At 39.7% G+C, this 18635-nt stretch overlaps 1 protein-coding gene across 8 annotated transcripts in view; it reads right to left on the minus strand.

Annotated features, from left to right (window-relative positions):
• Window positions 1–6321: 6321 nt before the first annotated feature.
• Window positions 6322–18635, minus strand: part of DLGAP1 (DLG associated protein 1) — a 634484-nt gene continuing 622170 nt past the window's right edge. For all 8 annotated transcript variants that reach the window (XM_048840362.2, XM_048840361.2, XM_048840359.2 and 5 more), the window contains 3 exons: window positions 16256–16347; window positions 13212–13364; window positions 6322–10136 (listed from right to left, as the gene is read on the minus strand). In XM_048840362.2, coding sequence (XP_048696319.1) covers window positions 9927–10136; window positions 13212–13364; window positions 16256–16347 — 455 coding nt within the window. In that variant the 3' untranslated portion in view covers window positions 6322–9926. The remainder of the gene's footprint in view (window positions 10137–13211; window positions 13365–16255; window positions 16348–18635) is intronic.

Consider the following 18635-nt stretch of genomic DNA (forward strand, 5'->3'; position numbering starts at 1 on the left):
GCTGATCGCCTCTCTGGTTTTCTGGTAGGCTTGCCTCAGCTCCTTCAGTTTCACGCGGCACTGCTTCGGGTCCCTGTTATGGCCTCTGTCCTTCATGCCCTGGGAGATTTTCAGAAAGGTTTTGGCATTTCGAAAACTGGAACGGAGTTCTGATAGCACGGATTCCTCTCCCCAAACAGCGATCAGATCCCGTACCTCCCGTTCAGTCCATGCTGGAGCTCTTTTGCGATTCTGGGACTCCATCATGGTCACCTGTGCTGATGAGCTCTGCATGGTCACCTGCAGCTTGCCACGCTGGCCAAACAGGAAATGAGATTCAAAAGTTCGCGGTTCTTTTCCTGTCTACCTGGCCAGTGCATCTGAGTTGAGAGCGCTGTCCAGAGCGGTCAGAATGGAGCACTCTGGGATAGCTCCCGGAGGCCAATACCATCGAATTGTGTCCACAGTACCCCAAATTCGAGCCGGCAATGTCGATTTAAGCGCTAATCCACTTGTCAGGGGTGGAGTAAGGAAATCGATTTTAAGAGCCCTTTAAGTCGAAATAAAGGGCTTCATTGTGTGGACGGGTGCAGGTTTAAATCGATTTAACGCTGCTAAATTCGACCTAAAGTCCTAGTGTAGACCAGGGCTAATACTTAGCACATGAGCTTTGTGGCACCTGTTTTGTGCCCTCAGGTGGATGCTGGATCTTCAGATCATGTTTGCCATTCATGGCATGAGGCCACTGAACATTAATTTTAACTTACATGCCCTATTGATTGGGTATTTAGCACATAACACTCACATTTTCAGTTTCAAACCTTTACTGCTCAGCTTCAAACTGATACGTGCACGTGTTTATGATCAAAATCTACTTTGTAATTCTTAGAATCTAATGACAAATGTCATCTACATTTTGACAGCCATTTTATTTTAAAAGTTCACCCCTTTGTCACTGAAAATTGTTTGTTATTTTTATTTTGGCAGTTACAGCCAAATATACAGGATCTGGTGGCTGCCTGAGCTCTTGCTGCGAGAAATGAATTGAGAATAATAATAAAAATCAGGAACATCACTATTCACTTACATTGCATTTTTCATCTGTATGCAGTGCACAGGGGTTTGCTAACATATGGCTGAGTTCCTAGCTCTACGTACATTTCTGCAGACATCACTGCTGCTGTCATGAGGCTTTTCCAAAGAAAGATGGAAACTAAAGGAAGTTGCCTTGTCAGCTGACACGTAAGATTAGAGGAACCATATTAAATTGTAGCTAATTGAGTTTTTTGGAGCGGTACAAGCCCTTAATGACACAAACCATTTTTTATCTTCATACTATTTACTAAGTGGAGAATAAGGACAGTGACCTTGTTCCCTTGCATATGATTGTGGCCTGAAATGCAGGTACTTTAAAAAAAGAAAAGGAGTACTTATGGCACCTTAGAGACTAACAAATTTATCTGAGCATAAGCTTTCGTGATCCGATGAAGTGAGCTGTAGCTCACGAAAGCTTATGCTCTAATAAATTGATTAGTCTCTAAGGTGCCACAAGTCCTCCTTTTCTTTTTGCAAATATAGACTAACACGGCTGCTACTCTGAGACCTTTAGAAAAAGTGTTTCTGGTTCACTTGGAAATTGATGAATGCACCTTTTCCATTGGAGGAGCTAATATGCACCACCATTGTTATAGGAAAATCAAAAAGGTAATTACACAGGAGTTCTCCTTTCTCTTACAGTAGTCAAATATTGGAGTGAAACTGGATTTAAACTGGTGTGAGATGTGAATGAGACCCATTTGGTCTACCTCAGTGGTTCTCAACGCATGGCCCGCGGGCCACTTGCGGCCCAATCAGCACATAGTTGCGGCCCATGTGACATCCTCAGGGCCCTACAGGTAGTGTATATATTGTGTGGATGAGGCCCACATAACGCACAAAGAGCTGCATATGTGGCCCACAATAGTAAATAGGTTGAGACCCACTGGTCTACCTGAATCTCTGCTGCAGTTTTGATTGGCTATAGCACTATTCTTCTCTTCTTGGCCTAAAACTGATGTGTATTGTTACTTGTGTTTAACAGCTGTCACATTTCATCCCAAAGGCAGCTGCACTTCAGTAGCGTGGGATGAACTCTCCATGTAGTAGAAGCCTACACAGATTTGCAAAGATGCCGAACATTTGCAGATCCCATTGACTTCAAGGGGATTTTTGGGTGCTCAGCACTTCTGATGCACTTTGAGGCTTGCAAAAGGCACCTCATCAATCAACCAACAAAACTATAAGTATTACAATGACATTGATGTTTTGGAAAGTTGAAATTTCTTCAGCAGAGTAGCATGTTTAGAAACTATTTTTGATGGCAAAGAAACAAGTTCTTGGGAAATGGGTGAAACAGAACATTCCATCCCTGGGTACAAGGCTCAAGGAGCTTAAGGGCTACCTGCCTTCAGTTGAGGTTCTAGAGCAGTGGTGGAAACATTTGGGTCACAAATGAAATTGATGCAATTCTCCAGTGCCAAACTTAATAGTACTATTGTTATCCATTCTCTGCCTTCCAGTGTCTCTCTCTTTCCTCTGTCACTATGCTGCTCCCTTCCCAAATCCGTCATTGGCAGCTCTCACCTTCAGCTGCTCATACCAAAGGCATCACTACCTGCAATGTCAGGTGCCTGTTTCTCTCCTGGTGCTAGCCATGCAACCAGGCCTTGTTGCATCATACCCCTTCAGTATATAATTTATGGTCCATCACTGGTACCAGTTTCCCCGTCCAATGTCAATTACTCAATAGCGGGATTAGGCATCCCATCCTCGGGCATATCAACGACTGTAAATCTAGGATACATGAAAAGCTGGGCAATCACTTGCCATTATTGTCTATAGACTAACAAATGACTCAACATTGTTTTCTAAAAGGTGGAAAACTTTTCTGCTTAAGATATCCCAGGAACTGTTGTGTACTCGGTTACAGTGAAGATCATTAAAAAAAAAAAATCAAATGAAAATGGTATTAGAGAAGAACTTTATGAATGGTCTAAATCAGGAATTGGCAACCTTTGGCATGTGGCCTGTCAAGGAAATCCGCTGGCGGGCTAGTACGGTTTGTTTACCTGCAGTGTCCACAGGTTCAGCTGATCGCAGCTCCCACTGGCCGTGGTTCACCATTCCAGGCCGATGGGGGCTGCGGGAAGTGGCGCGGGCTGAGGGATGTGCTGGCTGCTGCTTCCCGTAGCTCCCATTGGCCTAGAACAGTGAATTGCAGCCAGTGGGAGCTGCTCTCGGCTGAACCTGCGGATGCTTCAGGTAAACAAACTGTCCCAGCCCTCTAGCGGATTTCCCTAATGGGTCATGTGCCAAAGGCTGCCGAGCCCTGGTCTAAACCTTCCACCGTGCACTGGGCTTTATTTCATTTGTTTGCATAGGTTTTATAAAATAAAAAAGGAATGGTTTCAGCTGTATTTCAAGAGCTTCAGTAGTCCAAGAATGATTGCATTCTCATGCAGTTACCTCAGGCAGCCTGAGACCTATTAACAATAAAATTGGTAAAGTTAATACTTCCCTAGTAAAAATAAGTTATCATATAGCAAGCTATAGTATGTGAAGACAGACTGTATAAGGCGTTCCTCCTTATTAAGTATTTAACCATTCAGTCTCCTTTGTTATACTGTTATGAGCCCTAGAATAGGTTTTTACTTCAGCAGAGATTTTACCCAAGTGACTTTTCTTACTCTGTGTGGTTTTACATATGATACACTCAGCCTATTCTTTGCATTCTGGCCTGATCCTTTTTCTTCCGCTCAAGGCCCATTCCTTTCCCTGAATATTTGACAGTTCTTAAATGTACCTTCCACAGAATGGCAGCCCCCATGAGAAGCTCTGAGAGGCCGTATTGTCTGAATCCTCGAGAGGCTCTAAAACTCTCAGATATTTCTCTCTCAATGGAGCCGGCAAAGCCCATAATTGCTTCCTTTCTGTTCGGATGAAAAAGGCACCCAGCCATGGGGATTGTTCCCTCCTGGGTGAGAAGATGGAGGCCTCACTATGAGTCATGCAGAGCAGCTTATGTCAGTGCCACAGCTCAATTTTCCCACCTGGTTTTGCTCGGTGGAGCTCACTCACTAAAGTCAGGATTTACCTGACACAGCAGCACAATAGATAACAATCTTGCATTGGCAGAGGGATTAACACAATGACCTAATAAAGCTTTTCTGTCTCTAATTTCTATGATTATATTGTTACTGGATCAATGAAGAGAACTATGAAAAATACAATTACCAGGAAGCCCCGTTCCTTTCCTTGTTTCTTTGTCTTTGTGCAGACTGTACATGTGTCTCACAGAGAAATACAAGACCTGCTATATTAATTTGCACTAGTGAGAGACTGTTGAATGAAGATCAGTCCTACGCGTGGGAAAGTCTGACTGTTCGCTGAACATGCCAATAGTAGCTGAAATCCAAACAAATCCTGTGGAATAAAATAATAGCATCTACCTTTTTGCTATACACAATATCCGAGCAAGAACACCAAAGGGAACTGTGAAGCCACCTCTGTACGCACAAAAACATCTTAAAGAGAGAGAGAGAGAGAGAGAATGTGTTTGTGTCACCGGCAGGTGCATGACGTGCATGGAAGGGCAGATATTTTTTTAACTTGATGCAGCGCATACACACACACACACACAAAGTTTTTTTAATGTGTACTTGGGGAAATGTTAGTTTTTTGTAACACAACTTTCTCATGACATGCTGGTAAGCCTAGCTCTATTTGTGTTGCACGTGAAGCAAAGATTTTCCTAGTAAAGGTGCATTTTTATTGACTAGCTGAACAGCTGCATTAACTCATGGCTTGGTGTGCCAGTTAAAAGAATTTTCTCTTTGCCAGGAGTCGTTCTTTGTCACTTTTCTTTCAAATATCTTGAAGAGGAAGAACAGGAGGCGGCATTGTGTTGATTGAACACCACCAAGCTTAGTTACAATATACAAGGAAGCTACAGGTGCCAGTTTTCACACAACGTTGTTCCTATTTATTGTGTGCCACAGTGCCCAATTAGTCATAAAACACAAAAACTACAGGAATTCGCCTTGATTGCATGTCACTTTTTTTCTGAGTGAAAAGTCTGACTGCTCCAAACAGTTAAGCACAAACCAACAATGCGTGGCAAATCACCTGATATTAAATCACACTTGCAGGAAGTAATCATAATTTGGTCTTGAAAAACAGACCAAGTGTATTGCTAGCACAGATAATGTTCACCTTGATTAATCATGAGGGTCGGGTGGAGGTAAAGACCTTGCACAAGGGCTTTGTACATTCTCTCTCTGGAAAACAGTTTGAACATATCTGTTATTTGGTGCATTCTGGTCCATTCTGAATGCAAAAAAAGTCTTCAGAAGGATTTTTAATGAACCTCAGGGATATCACCTCTAGTAGAGACAGTTTAATTGTATCCAGAGAGGACTGAATTCTGTCAAAGAAAGGGAAATTCTCTCCCTCTGGTGGGTGGTAAAGCTTTAACAATGGGTCTCCATCTATCACATCACTGACACAAGCCTCCACTGTAGTCTTCCTGTGCTTAGACTCTGTCTCTTATAGAACACAAGAGGTTAGTGTGGTTATATCATGTGAGGGTGACAAATTCAAATGTAATTGGCTTAACTAGCATAAGGTATGGTACATTGTGGAGTACAGGCATGAAATTAAAATAATTATCCTTAATATACTGACTCCACAGCCTGAATTATTTTATAATGTTGGCATTCATTTGTATTGTTATGAAATAGAGATGACAGGCTTAGAATTCAGATGGGCATTGCTTTAAGAATTACAGAATGTCTTTGTCACACATACTGGACAAAGTTCATTCTGGTGGACAGAATTCCACTGAAAGGAATTCAGCTGTACTTCCTTATGCCAATTTGTCTCACCACGTTTTAGCCACAAGTGAAGGTAATTACAGCATGAAGGGACCCAGTGTGGTGAAAAATAAACAAACATAGGGCTTGTCCTCACTTCACTGAAGTCAATTGCAGATCTTCTGTTGTCTTTGTGGTGCTTAACCCCATGTAGCTTTGCCTTTGAAAATATTTCTAAGCAGCCAGGCCTTGATCCTGGTAACACTTACATATGTGAGTAACTTTATTCATATGAATATTTCCAGTGAGTTCAATGGGATTCTTCATGTGAGTTGAGTTACTCATGCAAAGTTTTCGGAAGATCAGAATCTAAACCTCTGAATACTTAACGGTAGCTTTCTGGTGGTTATGCTTTTATACTTGACCACATCAAATGAATCATTTTTACTGTTATGGAATTGTGAATTTGCATTGAAAACCCACAGCTCTTACAAACAGTGCATTAATTATTTTATTAATTTGCTCTTTTTTTACATTATGGGAAACATTTGTCTATTTACATTTTTCTCTCCACACACAAACTAGATAGATAATCCTATGAAAACCCAATTCATAAAGCCATAAAAATGCTTTCCACCCCTCCTTCTAAAGGCTTTCAATTTTGTTCCTTCTTTTCCAAACCAAAAACACTTTTAAAATCACATTTGGGAATGCAGGTAAGCCAGTGATTTACATTCCAGTTATTATTTAAAATATGCATTTAAACATTTTTTAAAAAAAGAAACTATAAATTCACAAAGATAAAATTTAAATTAAAGTGATAGTGCACATCAGAACATTAAGGGAACACCAATAAATAAACTGAAATATATTACAAATAAGTTATTTCTATTTACCGTTTCAAATATTAAAAATCTTTACTCCATTTCTTCATCATTCTTTACAAAAAGATTATGAGAATTTTATGGAAACATCTGCGAAAAATATAATAAATACTTCTTTTAAAACTTTCAATGCAGGAGACAAAAACAACCTTTTTGTCTTTTAAATTTTCCCCCAAGGGAAAAAAAAGCAACAATTTTATACCAAGTTAAACGGAATATAGTAATTTTTAGTTTATATTTGAACAGATAAGAATAAAAAATAAATAATTACAACTTACACTAAAATAAATGATGTAACAGATGTCTGTGGTGATATGTAATAAGTCAAGTGGCTAACTAGTGGCATTGTAGGGGGCAGAAGTAGTTTCTGTCCTGTATTTACCAATTTCTAAATTAGGTGTACACTTCAAATTTTGCTGTCAAGCTAGGCAAATGTTATAATGGCCTGTCCACAGGTGTTAGGAACCAGCAGGCATTCAACTAAGAATCAATTTAAAATACATTCCAAAAATATCATATAATGTACAAATACAATTCATAATCTACAAGACTAAAAAGTCTTCCATTTTCCATTTTTTGGAATTCACTATGACATAACCTTTGTATAAATGTCTGTAGCCACTTCTCAATCTAAGTCTTAACTCTTCTTTCAGAAAACTTCAACTGAAACGTACTTATGAACGTGCATCTTCACCTGAATGCTGCTTTGTACATCTTAGTACAAAGGAGTTCCAAATAATTTTTAATACTTAACATGACTATATGACCAAAAGTGGCAGTTGGCACTATATATACTGCAAACACTGTGATTTTTCATTGCTGCTAAAAGTTAAATGAAGTGGGTTCTTTTCAAAACTAGCAAATACACTGGTATTCAAATGCTTATAGGGCCAACCTTTCAAAGCTCCCTTAACATGAAGCACTCAGTGGGGTTACACTGGATTTCTGATCACTGTAGTTAAAAGTCTTTTAAATATTAAATTATTAGCCCTTATCTTGTAAACCACAGCAGTAAATATTTGTGCCCTGTTTATAAATACATAGCTCAGATACCAATGGCTTTGAGAGGTAGCAAATTCTCTAGTGGCTTTACAATGTTTTCATGACACTATTTGGTGCCAAAACCTATTACCTCTCCTAATTTCTTGAATGAAATTAAATTAGCACCTGGCTATGTTACATTAAAAGAAGCTGTCTGGCATGATCTTAGATGTATATTTTTAGAAAGCGCTTAACTTTCTGGTGGGAATTTCAAATGTTTTAGATGGGAGCTACACAGTTAAGGCTACCATGCACTGGAATTTTCACAGGTGGAATGTTCACACTGTTTAAATAAGGAGGGCATTTACAGCCAACTTTGGTTGGATGCAAAGTACACATTAGCCACCACTCAGTGGACTATGTCACTATACTATTTCCAGGTTAGAGAGAAAAGATCTTCCTTTCTTGTAAGGGTAACACCCTGCTATATGATGTCCAAGTGGGAGAAGAGATGATAAGAACCACCCTGAGCAGGGCAGGATTCTAACCTAGAGCTCAAGAGAGCACTAACAATGGGGAATGGCTACTATGCCAGAAGACACAAAAGGGCATGGTCTGCTGACTAGGGGGCATAGCCAGGTGGGCCCGGCCAACTAGCACCAATGTTGCCTTCTGCAGCATGTTCAGGCTGCTCATTTTCAGCGACATACCCAAGACCTCCTATCCTGTGTTGGCACAATGGCTGGTGTCACTAATGCACAGCCAACGCCTTCCTCCATCAGTGCAATTCCAAGCAGCAAGGACAAGATTTTACCTTAAGTATCAAGTAAATTGCTGAAGACTAGGGAATGCATATTGTTCATGATTTCAAAAGCTAGTGTAGTGAACAAATATAGGCTCATTATGGTCCCACTGTGTCTGAAAAATCCTCATTTTTGAAAAATGGGGTATTTTATATTATTAAAAAAGAGACTAAAGGAGAAACTTACTCCCAGCTATGAACCATCTGATGGAAGCAGTCTGACCTGAAGCTTACAACCAGCTGTGTATAAAACAAAACAAAGTCTTGCTTTGAAAAACATCATGGATTCCATTTACAGTATTTCAGAAACAGGAGTGGATGGGTGTGAAATCTGATCATTTCACCAAGATTAAGACATCAACAAAACCAAGCTGTTTTTTCTTTTTTTTTTCTTCTTTTTTAAATCCAATATAATTCATACAATACAATACAATAGGAAATGACAATACAGTAAAGTTTTAAAAATTCTTAATACTTTGACAAAAAAGTCCCTTTTTATATTATCTTCAACCATCATTTCTTCTTATCTCCTTTCCTTTTGCCTTTTTATTGCCTTTCAAAATAGATGATTTCCCTGGAAGATTGAATTTACAATCTTCTGCTGATCAAAATGTTTAAGTAGTGATTGATGAAATACAAATGAGGCAGTTTGTGCAGCTGTGAGAGTGTGCAGGTATCTTTTCACAGGATCTTTTCTGTCCCTCACCATCTCACCTGCACAATTTACTTCTCCCTCCTTTTTACCACAACACAGCTATCTCTCCCCTTACCTCGCCCTTTGTGACATCTTAAATTCAGGTGAGATATGATTCTGAGGTTTAGAATAAAGTGCGCCATCTGCTTAAAAAATAATAGTAATAAAAAGAAGGGAATCTGAGCCATAGCTCCTTTAATCTTTAATGAGGAAGACGGCAGAGTCCCAAAGGATCACCCTGCATTACTGAATTTCCAAAATACTCTATAGTTTTATATTGCTCTACACCAGGTAACAGACTAACTTTAGATAAACTAAAGATCATGAATGAGTTAAATGGTGCATTTACTATACAGGTGCGTGTGTGTCTGTGTGTACGTGAGTTCTGTATTTATTTCTTAAACAGAAAAAAGGATTGTACTCTCTTACATGAGGCAAAGTGGGAGCATCAATACATGTGACAAAGCATTATAATGACATGGGCAAACCTTTAGAAAGCAACGGTTATTAGAGGACACCTCTTGGATGATCGACAACTACACCACAAAAGTGGACTTCATTGGGATCATTGGGATTATGGAGGGAGAGAGAAAGAAAGAAAGAAAGAAAGAAAGAAAGAAAGAAAGAAAGAAAGAGGAGAATACAAATACTTAATGGTGGCTCTGAATAGGGACCTAGAGGAGCAGATTATACAAGAGACTTGTCTTGCCAGTGAGAGTCCTCCTGGTGGGATCCCTTCATAGCCTCGTCTGGGCTTCGGGGATGTAAATCTCAATGCTTTCAGCGCTCTCAGTGGCTGAATTCTGGCGGACAGATGCGGCTCGTTTGGCAGCCATCAGCCGTTTCCGGGCCTCTTGACGCTGTGAGCTTTCCAGAGAACGTTCCCGTAAGAGTGGCACCTGACCTTTCGCTGGCTTCTTTGGCACTGGAGGAGGGACCCTTCTCTCCTGATCAAAGCAGAAGGTTAATGACATTATACAGCTTCTCAGGGAAAGCTTGGAAAAAACTAGGATAGGTCAGTAGTTAGAACACACATTTTACCTAAGGTTTGTTAGTTCTTATCTGCATTTTTTTCTTCATTGAACTGGCTTTTGTATTCAAGGGTTCATAAAAATAATGTAAGCTTAAAGCAAAGGATAGTATTGATAGCAGTGCTAGTTCTCCACAGGTACGGTGTGTATTAAACGCCTGGCGCTGAAAGGGCCGAAGCTCCCACAGCTAACCAATTAATGCGGTTCCCATTGGGGAATCCAGACTCCTCGTCCTGGTGCCAGGGATTAGAAAGGAGAGCATCTTAAACAGAACTTTGTAGCACTATTTAAACTAATACAGTTTCATAAACCTAATGTTTAAATTCTACTACGGAATTAAAAAAACCCAACTCCTATCAAACTCTTTGGGTTTGTCAATAAAATTAATTTACTATAGCAGCAATCTGTGTTACAGAAGTGAAAAGCACAAATGATCTTGTCCCTTACACACAGTACATACATAACACTAGATGGGCTTACAACACTGAGATTCAATGGATATATATCACACAGTAAATGTAATGTAAACTAGCAGCTTGGAGTTGGCTATACAGTTAGAATAAAAAACATGTGCTCAGTGGTGGCTGATCTTGGTAATAGCTCAAATAATCCACACTTTTCATGTCTCACTATAAAAATTCTTTAAATTTAGCACCATGCTGAATGAGCGTGAGGAATTACAATAACCTACACACTGAAAAACGGGTAGGAATTTTAAAAAAAATCACTGAGAGAACATACACTAATCGTCACTTGAGCAGCCAAAGATACGTGGTTAACAAAGATGTAATTTTTATATCTATAAGGATGGCTTTAGAAAAAGTGTGTATTCAGTTCTGAATTTCAGGCAGCTATAAAGTTTTTGTCATGTCAATTTAGATGGTATTTTAAATTACATCCCCTTCCAAATGTGAACATGGTTTCTGAGAGTAGGGATTTTATTACTACAAAGATTCCATTCTAGCCTTTAGTTTGCTCTCATGTTGATCACAACAGCCTTTATTACTTGAAATATAAAGCTGCCTAGTTGCACTTATTGTTCACACTTTGCTTTTTCCTCTACATCTAAAGATTAATCTATGCTGTTTAACAGGCCCAAGGGGGGCTGGGGGGGGGCGGGGGAGACAGAGGCAAATGCAAATATCAATTCCACAGAAAGTTTTCATTCTTTTTTTCCTTTTAAAATAGGAGATGAACAGTTTAATTTAAAATCACAGTCAAATGAAACAGGAACAGAGTCAGTGTAATTCTTTAAAGTGCATAACCTCTACCTTCCTACTGCAGATTGTAAATACATACGATCCTTTCTTCATTACTGCTTAACTTCTTTTAACCCTTTATAGTCTTCCTTTTGGTGGGATTTCCTTGAAATGTTTTCAAGGAAAATGAAAGGGACATTTTTAGTAAAACTCTCTTTTCTTCATGCTGAAGACTGGACACATTCTTTTGCATTAGAAGCTAATGAAAAATCGTATATTAGCATGTGAGCGCATGTGTGTTTGCAGTTTTACAGCTCCTTCTCAAAAAAGACATATTAAAAAGTAATTACCTGACTTCTGTATTGTAGCCTCAGAAAACAAACAAGGGCCACCCCCAAATAAAACACTAATGGTATTCCTCTGATGGTTTGGGATTAACCTGGAATTTGGCTCTCCTAATTCAGAAACAAAGGGCATGATTTTTTAGTTTTGTTTGGTGGGAACAGGATTCTAACAGAACTGTATTTGGAAGTTCTGTGGAAACTTGTGTTCTGTGGAAATCTGCTGGAAGATTTGTGGAAATCTATGTTATTATTTGTCCAAAAGAAAATGCCACTTTGCTTGTCCGCAACAAGATGGATCAGAGCTATTTTTAGGGCAGTTAATCCAGACATCAGTTTGGGTTACCCAGACGTATATATTACTTGAAAAAGGGTATAATACTTGGTCTGCAAATGGTGCACTCCTTGCTCCCTTGCCTTTTTGGTGTATGTTATATCCCTACCTATGTGTCATAGTCATCAGCCAATGCCCATTTCCGAGTCTAATGAGGCTAATGGAAACCCAGCTGTAGTGTTAGATGGCAGCAGGAGCATAGCATTAGATTGTACATTCCTCTGGACACAGATCTGGCTTTAAGTGTTTTCTGTGAAGTTTCTAACTCACTTATGGGTTCTATAAAATAAACAATTATGATAACAATAGTTTTGGAGAACTGTATTGTGGCTCACCCAAGGTGCTGTTTGACCAGCTGATCAGCTGTCCTGATGGTGAGGATTAAAAATAAGGATATGTGCCAAACCAGAATGAAAAAAGGAACGTGGTTCACACTTGGAAACCTGGTAGTCTCTTTATGGCAACAACGGAAAACTCTGTTAAAAATAATTACCAGTGCTACAAATGATTTTTGGGCTATCTCAGAAAAATAACATTACCAGCAAAATGAACCCAATTACAAGAATTTCCATTTAAAAAACAAAAGAAAGCAAACAAAAAAAAATGGCATGGAAAGATTACCATGCAACTTGTAGGAAGTTTGGTTTTAGCTCTGTATGACGGCAGTTGGTTTATCACTGTACTTATGATCTGGTTACCAAAGTCAGTGATGATTTCTAGTTTTCTCAGTAACAAAGCCTAGAGTGTGCAAGTAAACTGAATTCTTGCTATATGCAATAATATGCACCATAAATGTGATTTATTTAAATTTAAGAATCAATATATATGGCAGTTCCTTCCAACGACTGATAAACTAGTATGATTAAATGTAAAGTTTAACAAAGTACTACATTCCCATTATCCAATTCACAAAGACAGATTTGGTTTTAAAATATGCCTGAAACATATTACAGATAATATCCCAGATGATTGTTATGTAAACATTGTTGTTACAGTGAAATGAATCTGATATGAGCTTCATTGCACATTTTTAACATCTGTACGCAGAGGACTATTTAATTTGTCCAGTATTTGTGCAGGGTTTTAAATGAAGCATACAAAATCTACATTGTTCTACCTTCTTGTCATGAGGATCCATCTGTTTCCAGTTATTGGCCTTTAACTGATGAAGTTCATCAAATTTCATACTAATATTTTCTATGGACAACTGGAGCATATCCCAAAACCCTGCTAAATCCTGGGAGGTCGGCCTTGGATGTGCATTAGGATTCTGTACAACAGAAGAAAAAATATTTTGGCTTTAGTATCTTTTAATATAAAGCATTTGTGCAAATGGCTATGCACCTCACGAAGTAAAGCAGTTTACTTCGATTCAAATTGATCAATGAGATACTTAGAAGAAGTTAATAGAAATGAGAAAGAACACTTTTTACTAGTATTTTTACTTATAAAGATTTAGAGCTAAATTCTGACAGGTGTGCTCCAGAAAACCTGTGGTTTCCCCTGAAGTCAGTGGCCTCAATTCTGGCTACCCATCAAAACATAGGGAAAGGTTGCTTCTCCGTCCTTCTGTAACAGGAACAGCAGGGTGGCACTCTTTGGCACAGCCAAGGGGTCTACCCTTGGTAAAATCCTGGCTGCACTGAAGTCAATGGCAAGACTCCTGTTGACTTCACTGCTGTCAGGATTTCATCCCACATTTCTGCATGTGCATCTACTGATTCAACAGGGCATTAATTCACATTTGTACAGTGCTTCAATGATATTAAGGACTATGAAAATATTACATTTTAAATAAATGTACCCTGGACAGATTATTTATATTCCTGGCAAAAATAATCTGGGCAGAGGGAACTATATGGGGAAAGAGAATATGGATGCACATTAACCCTACTTTTGCAGGGCACTCTTTTGGGGAGAGTTATATGTTGAACCAGACTCTGACTGTTAAAACTTTACTTGTGCCACTGGCTAGTAAGATTTTGACCTTCCAGTCAAATGATACACACTGCTGTGGTGAAGTCCGTCTAAAGGATCTCTTTAAATGATTTACATCAAATAGACTGTTGGATACATGGGTTTACAGCTTGATTTTTCAGAAGTGCTGAACATCCACAACTTCACGTGAGGTAATGGGCTCTATGGGTGCTCAGCGCCTCTTCAAATCAGACCTGTCCTGACACCCAACAATTCTTTATGATAGCTGGCGCAGTTGAGATTATGGTTTTATCTCACATTGTGTTAACATATCTTTCTCCAGCAAAAAGTAAAGCAGGTGCTGGTTGTGAAACTGTTTCCCTTACGAAATTTCTACCACTGTATTTTTTTCATAGTGTGATGCCTATCCCACTATGAGAGAAGCAAGATGCCTATCCCACCAAAGCAGTGACTGTGGAAAAAGAAGAAGTCACTTTTCTGCATAGAAAGGATACAGGTTATAACAGGATTCTTAGTTCTTGACCATTGACATTATTAGGTAGGCAAACTGAAATAGTAACTTTTACATACACAGATATGGGAACAAAATACTTTTTCATTCTTCATGGTAAAAAGAGAAGGACTAACTCATGCAGAACTGATTTCCATTGTGTCTTGCAATTTAGGCAGATTTCTAATTTAGGCCCTGATCCTCTGAGGTGCTTTGCCTTCAGTGAGAGCTGAAGGCCCTCAGTACTTTGCCACAGGATTGAGCCTCTGATTCCAAAGTAGAGTTCAGTATGGAGTTTTTACAGTTATATTTTTCTCTTTAAGGCCTTGATCCAGCTCTCTTTGAGAGACTCCTAATGACTTGGATGAGAACTGGGTCAGGTGCTGAAAGAAAATGTCATATTAAAATATACACTATCCCATAATGTCAACTTGGCATAGTTCAAAAAGTGTTTTTGTAACAATGAAAAACAAAATCAGTTTATCTGTAATTTGGAGTCATGGCAGTCTTATCTCAGCCTGATTGGATGTTTTAAGAAGAGAGCTTAATAACAGGATGGTTAGTGCAGAGGAAGGAAAGCAATGAGTTCTGCAGTCCATTCTCTGCTCTGCCCTGAACCTTTCTGTGCTACAGATTCCTCATGAGTAAATTGGGGGTAATTGTGCTTATCTACTCTGCAATGGTGAATCATTAAACATTTGATAACCGAGGGCTCTTCTGTTTAGCAGACAAAGGTATAACAAGTTGAAGTTGAAACTAAATAAATTCAGACTAAAAATAAGATGAAAATGTTTAATAGTGAGGATAATTAGCTATTGGACCCACTTATTAAGGGTCGTGGTGGATTCTCCTTCACTAGAAATTTTTAAATCAAGATTGGCCATTTTTCTAAAACGTATGCTATAGCTGAAACAGGAATTAATTTAGGGAAGTTCTATGGCCTGTGTTATACTGGAAGGTCACACTAGATGACAACTGTGGTCCCTTCTGGCCTTAAAATCTATGAATTAGTTTAAAACATGGTTTGAAATCTTTGATAAATGCAAAGTATTATCATCATTTTAGGTATGTGGTATACAATGTATTGTGCATTATTAGGGATAAGCAAACTGATTCTGAGAAATTAAGAACTTTGTTTTGCCTTTTTTGGGGATTTGGAAGAGTTTGATTAGCTTCAATAATTCATTATTTTTCATTTTTGCAAAATGGTACACTGCCTTGGTTTGGAGGCAGATGGGCCAAAACTCCACAATAGATATTGATTTACGGTACATCTGTCCAACTGAAAGCAAGCAGCACTGGAAATCCCATGAGAAAGTGTCATCCCACAAGATTTCCAGTCCAATTTTGAAAACTCAAGAGGTTCACTCAGTTTTGAAAAGCTTCCAAACCTTTGGGTGCTTATCTGAAAAGAATCCATTCCAAGTGTGAAATCCTGCCTCTGTAGAAGTTATTGGCAAAGCTCCTATTGAATTTCATCCTAAGCCTTTTGAGTTTCTCTCTTTTTAAATTATTATGGGCCTCTCAGAGATCTCCCACTGTTTTTACACTGGTATAACTCCATTAAATTCAATGGATTTAGGTTGGTTGGATGAATCAAGCCCTTTATTGGAATAAATTGGAGATATTCTAATCTAGAAAAAGCTTTAGACAATTTAAGGCATAGTGACTCACAGAGTAAATTCCTTAGCAATAACAGAAGCACAATCATATCTATAATAAACATTACATACCAGGTTTTCTTCACACAGTTCTCTGAACTGGTAAAATTTCTGGGCCATGAGAAGCTGGGCACTGCCCACTGCAGTTCGAATTTTCCCTAGAACTGACAGGAAAGCAAACATAAGTCAGCACCAGTTATACAGTGGTGCCTTTCTGTAGTGATTGAACCAGATACACCAATGAGGAAGTTATGGAGTAAACATCTTTCATTTTACCTCTTTTGCTGGTATAGCTTATACAGGATCCCCAAATGAAAACATTGGTGAAACAGGATAATCTGCCCTTTTAAAGGACGGGGGGCTGGTGATCAGCCAACCCTGTTTGCTTATCAGACCCAGTTGGGAAGGAGCCAGGTGATACTTATAAAGGGCTGAGAGCACTCAGTTGTGGGGAGCTGTGGGACAGAGGTTGGCTCTTGTGACGGTCCCTGGAGCAGAGAGGTGTAGCGTGAAGCCTGTGTTGGTCAGGGGAATAGCTTTGGTTTGTGTTATCTGGTGAGTTTTTTGTTTGAATTAATAAGCACACTTCTATGCTGGTATAACCACATCTACATGGTAGCTTTTGCTGATATAGAAATGTTGTGAAAAATCACCCCCTTTCTGACACTGTTATATCTGCCAAAGTTTCTAATGTAGACCTGATCTCACATGCAGAAAAGTAAAGAGCTTTCAGAAAGTGTTACAAATGTGGAACTAATCATGTGCCATATTGGGGAAACACAGCTTTTACCAAAACCTCTGCTGTTTCCCTCAGAAACAGAGGGCCCAGTTCTTGGGTCCGGTTGACTGCTGGCTGGTGCTGGTCCCAGGAGGAGGAAACAGTGGCTCTATGTCACACTTACAACCCCCACCCTGATCCTAGGGCCATCCAGAGGCTTTTCCAGTCACCACTGCAACTGTGAGCAGCTTCAGGGCTGCTCTCAATTGTCCCCAGCCACCTATGGTCCTAACTGGCCATTTCAATAGCCAACACTCACCAGAGCATAACGGTGCTCCATGTCATGTTTCCCCCAGCTGCGTCCACTACACTGGTAGCCCGGAGGAAGGCAGCAAAGGGTCACTATGGCAGCTTTGCACCTCTTGGCAATTCCCGCACACTGGTCAGTTAAATCAGCTTTATGGTCTCTTTGCACCATCAGAGTGGTGCAATGAGTTAGAGTAGACCCTGGCCCATAGTATATGGTTTTACAACAGTCTGGATGGACTTAAATTGGTATTTACCACTTTACTAATGAAAGACATTTGTTCTGCTTTGATCTGAACCATTATTATTAAAAATAATTATTGTAGCGCCCAGAGGCTGCAACTAAGATAGGGCCCCATTGTGCTAGGCAGTGTACAAGCCGATAGAGGCAGTCTGTGAAGAGCTTATAGTCTAAATAGACAAGACAAACAATGTGAAGTAGGGAGAACTGAGGCACAGAGAGGTGAAGTGACTGGCCCGAGGTCACCCGGCAGGTCAGTGGCAGAACCCAGAATAGATCCCAGTCTCCTGACTCCCAAGCCAATGCCATGTCTATGGACCACGCTAAACCCCTATAAATTCAAACACAGTGTTGAGGAGAGCTCAAAGGGGGAAAATGCCTTCGACACTTTGGGGTTGTAAAATCCACAGTAAAGAACTCAGCCCACCCACAGGCCAGACTTTATAGGTGGCTACCAGAGGCACTGCCCCAAAATCATTTAAAACTGAAAGACTCTTCGGGGTATTCACAAACACGGAGACCCCAAGCAAGTAGGGACAAAACTAAGTTATGAACTGAAGTAGGCTTAACTGAAGCCAGGTATACAATCACAGCTCCATGTTTTACCCTTTTAGGGCTGATTAATGTAGCACAACAACTTAGCCGAGTGGAAATAAAGTTGGACATAGAATACACTGTAAAAGGAAGAAGGGTAAAATAGTCGGGGGGGAGGGTGGGGAGGGGAAGCCTTTTATGATTCTTCCTTCAGAGCCCTACAGAAAAGAATGCCATGCATACACAAGCACAATCCAAGCCTTTCACTTTGCTCCCAGAGCTTAGCACTGCCAGGAAATAGCTCTGAACTAGAAGATTCACTAAGTGGAATATTTTCAGCACGTTGCACCGGGAATTCTACTTACAACTGTCATTATTGTTAGTAAAGGTTGCGTGTCTAATTCCCTGCGCACTGTGCTGCAAATGCACCCCTTGCAGTGTCTAGTCATTTATGCAACCCAGTGTGCAAACCACTCAACTGAAAGGAACTTTCAATGGTGGGGAGGAGCTACTTTGAGAGCTTTCATGTGGTTCCCATTGTTATGAAAACTCTTCCCACTGTGTGTATTTCAGAACAGCTGCCTCATCTGGAGCTTGGCCATCTGATGCTTCACAACACTGCCTGGGAGTTGAGAGGGGGAAAATGGTCCCTC

The sequence above is a fragment of the Caretta caretta genome, chromosome 2, assembly GCF_965140235.1.
Source record: "Caretta caretta isolate rCarCar2 chromosome 2, rCarCar1.hap1, whole genome shotgun sequence".
Taxonomy (NCBI): domain Eukaryota; kingdom Metazoa; phylum Chordata; order Testudines; family Cheloniidae; genus Caretta; species Caretta caretta.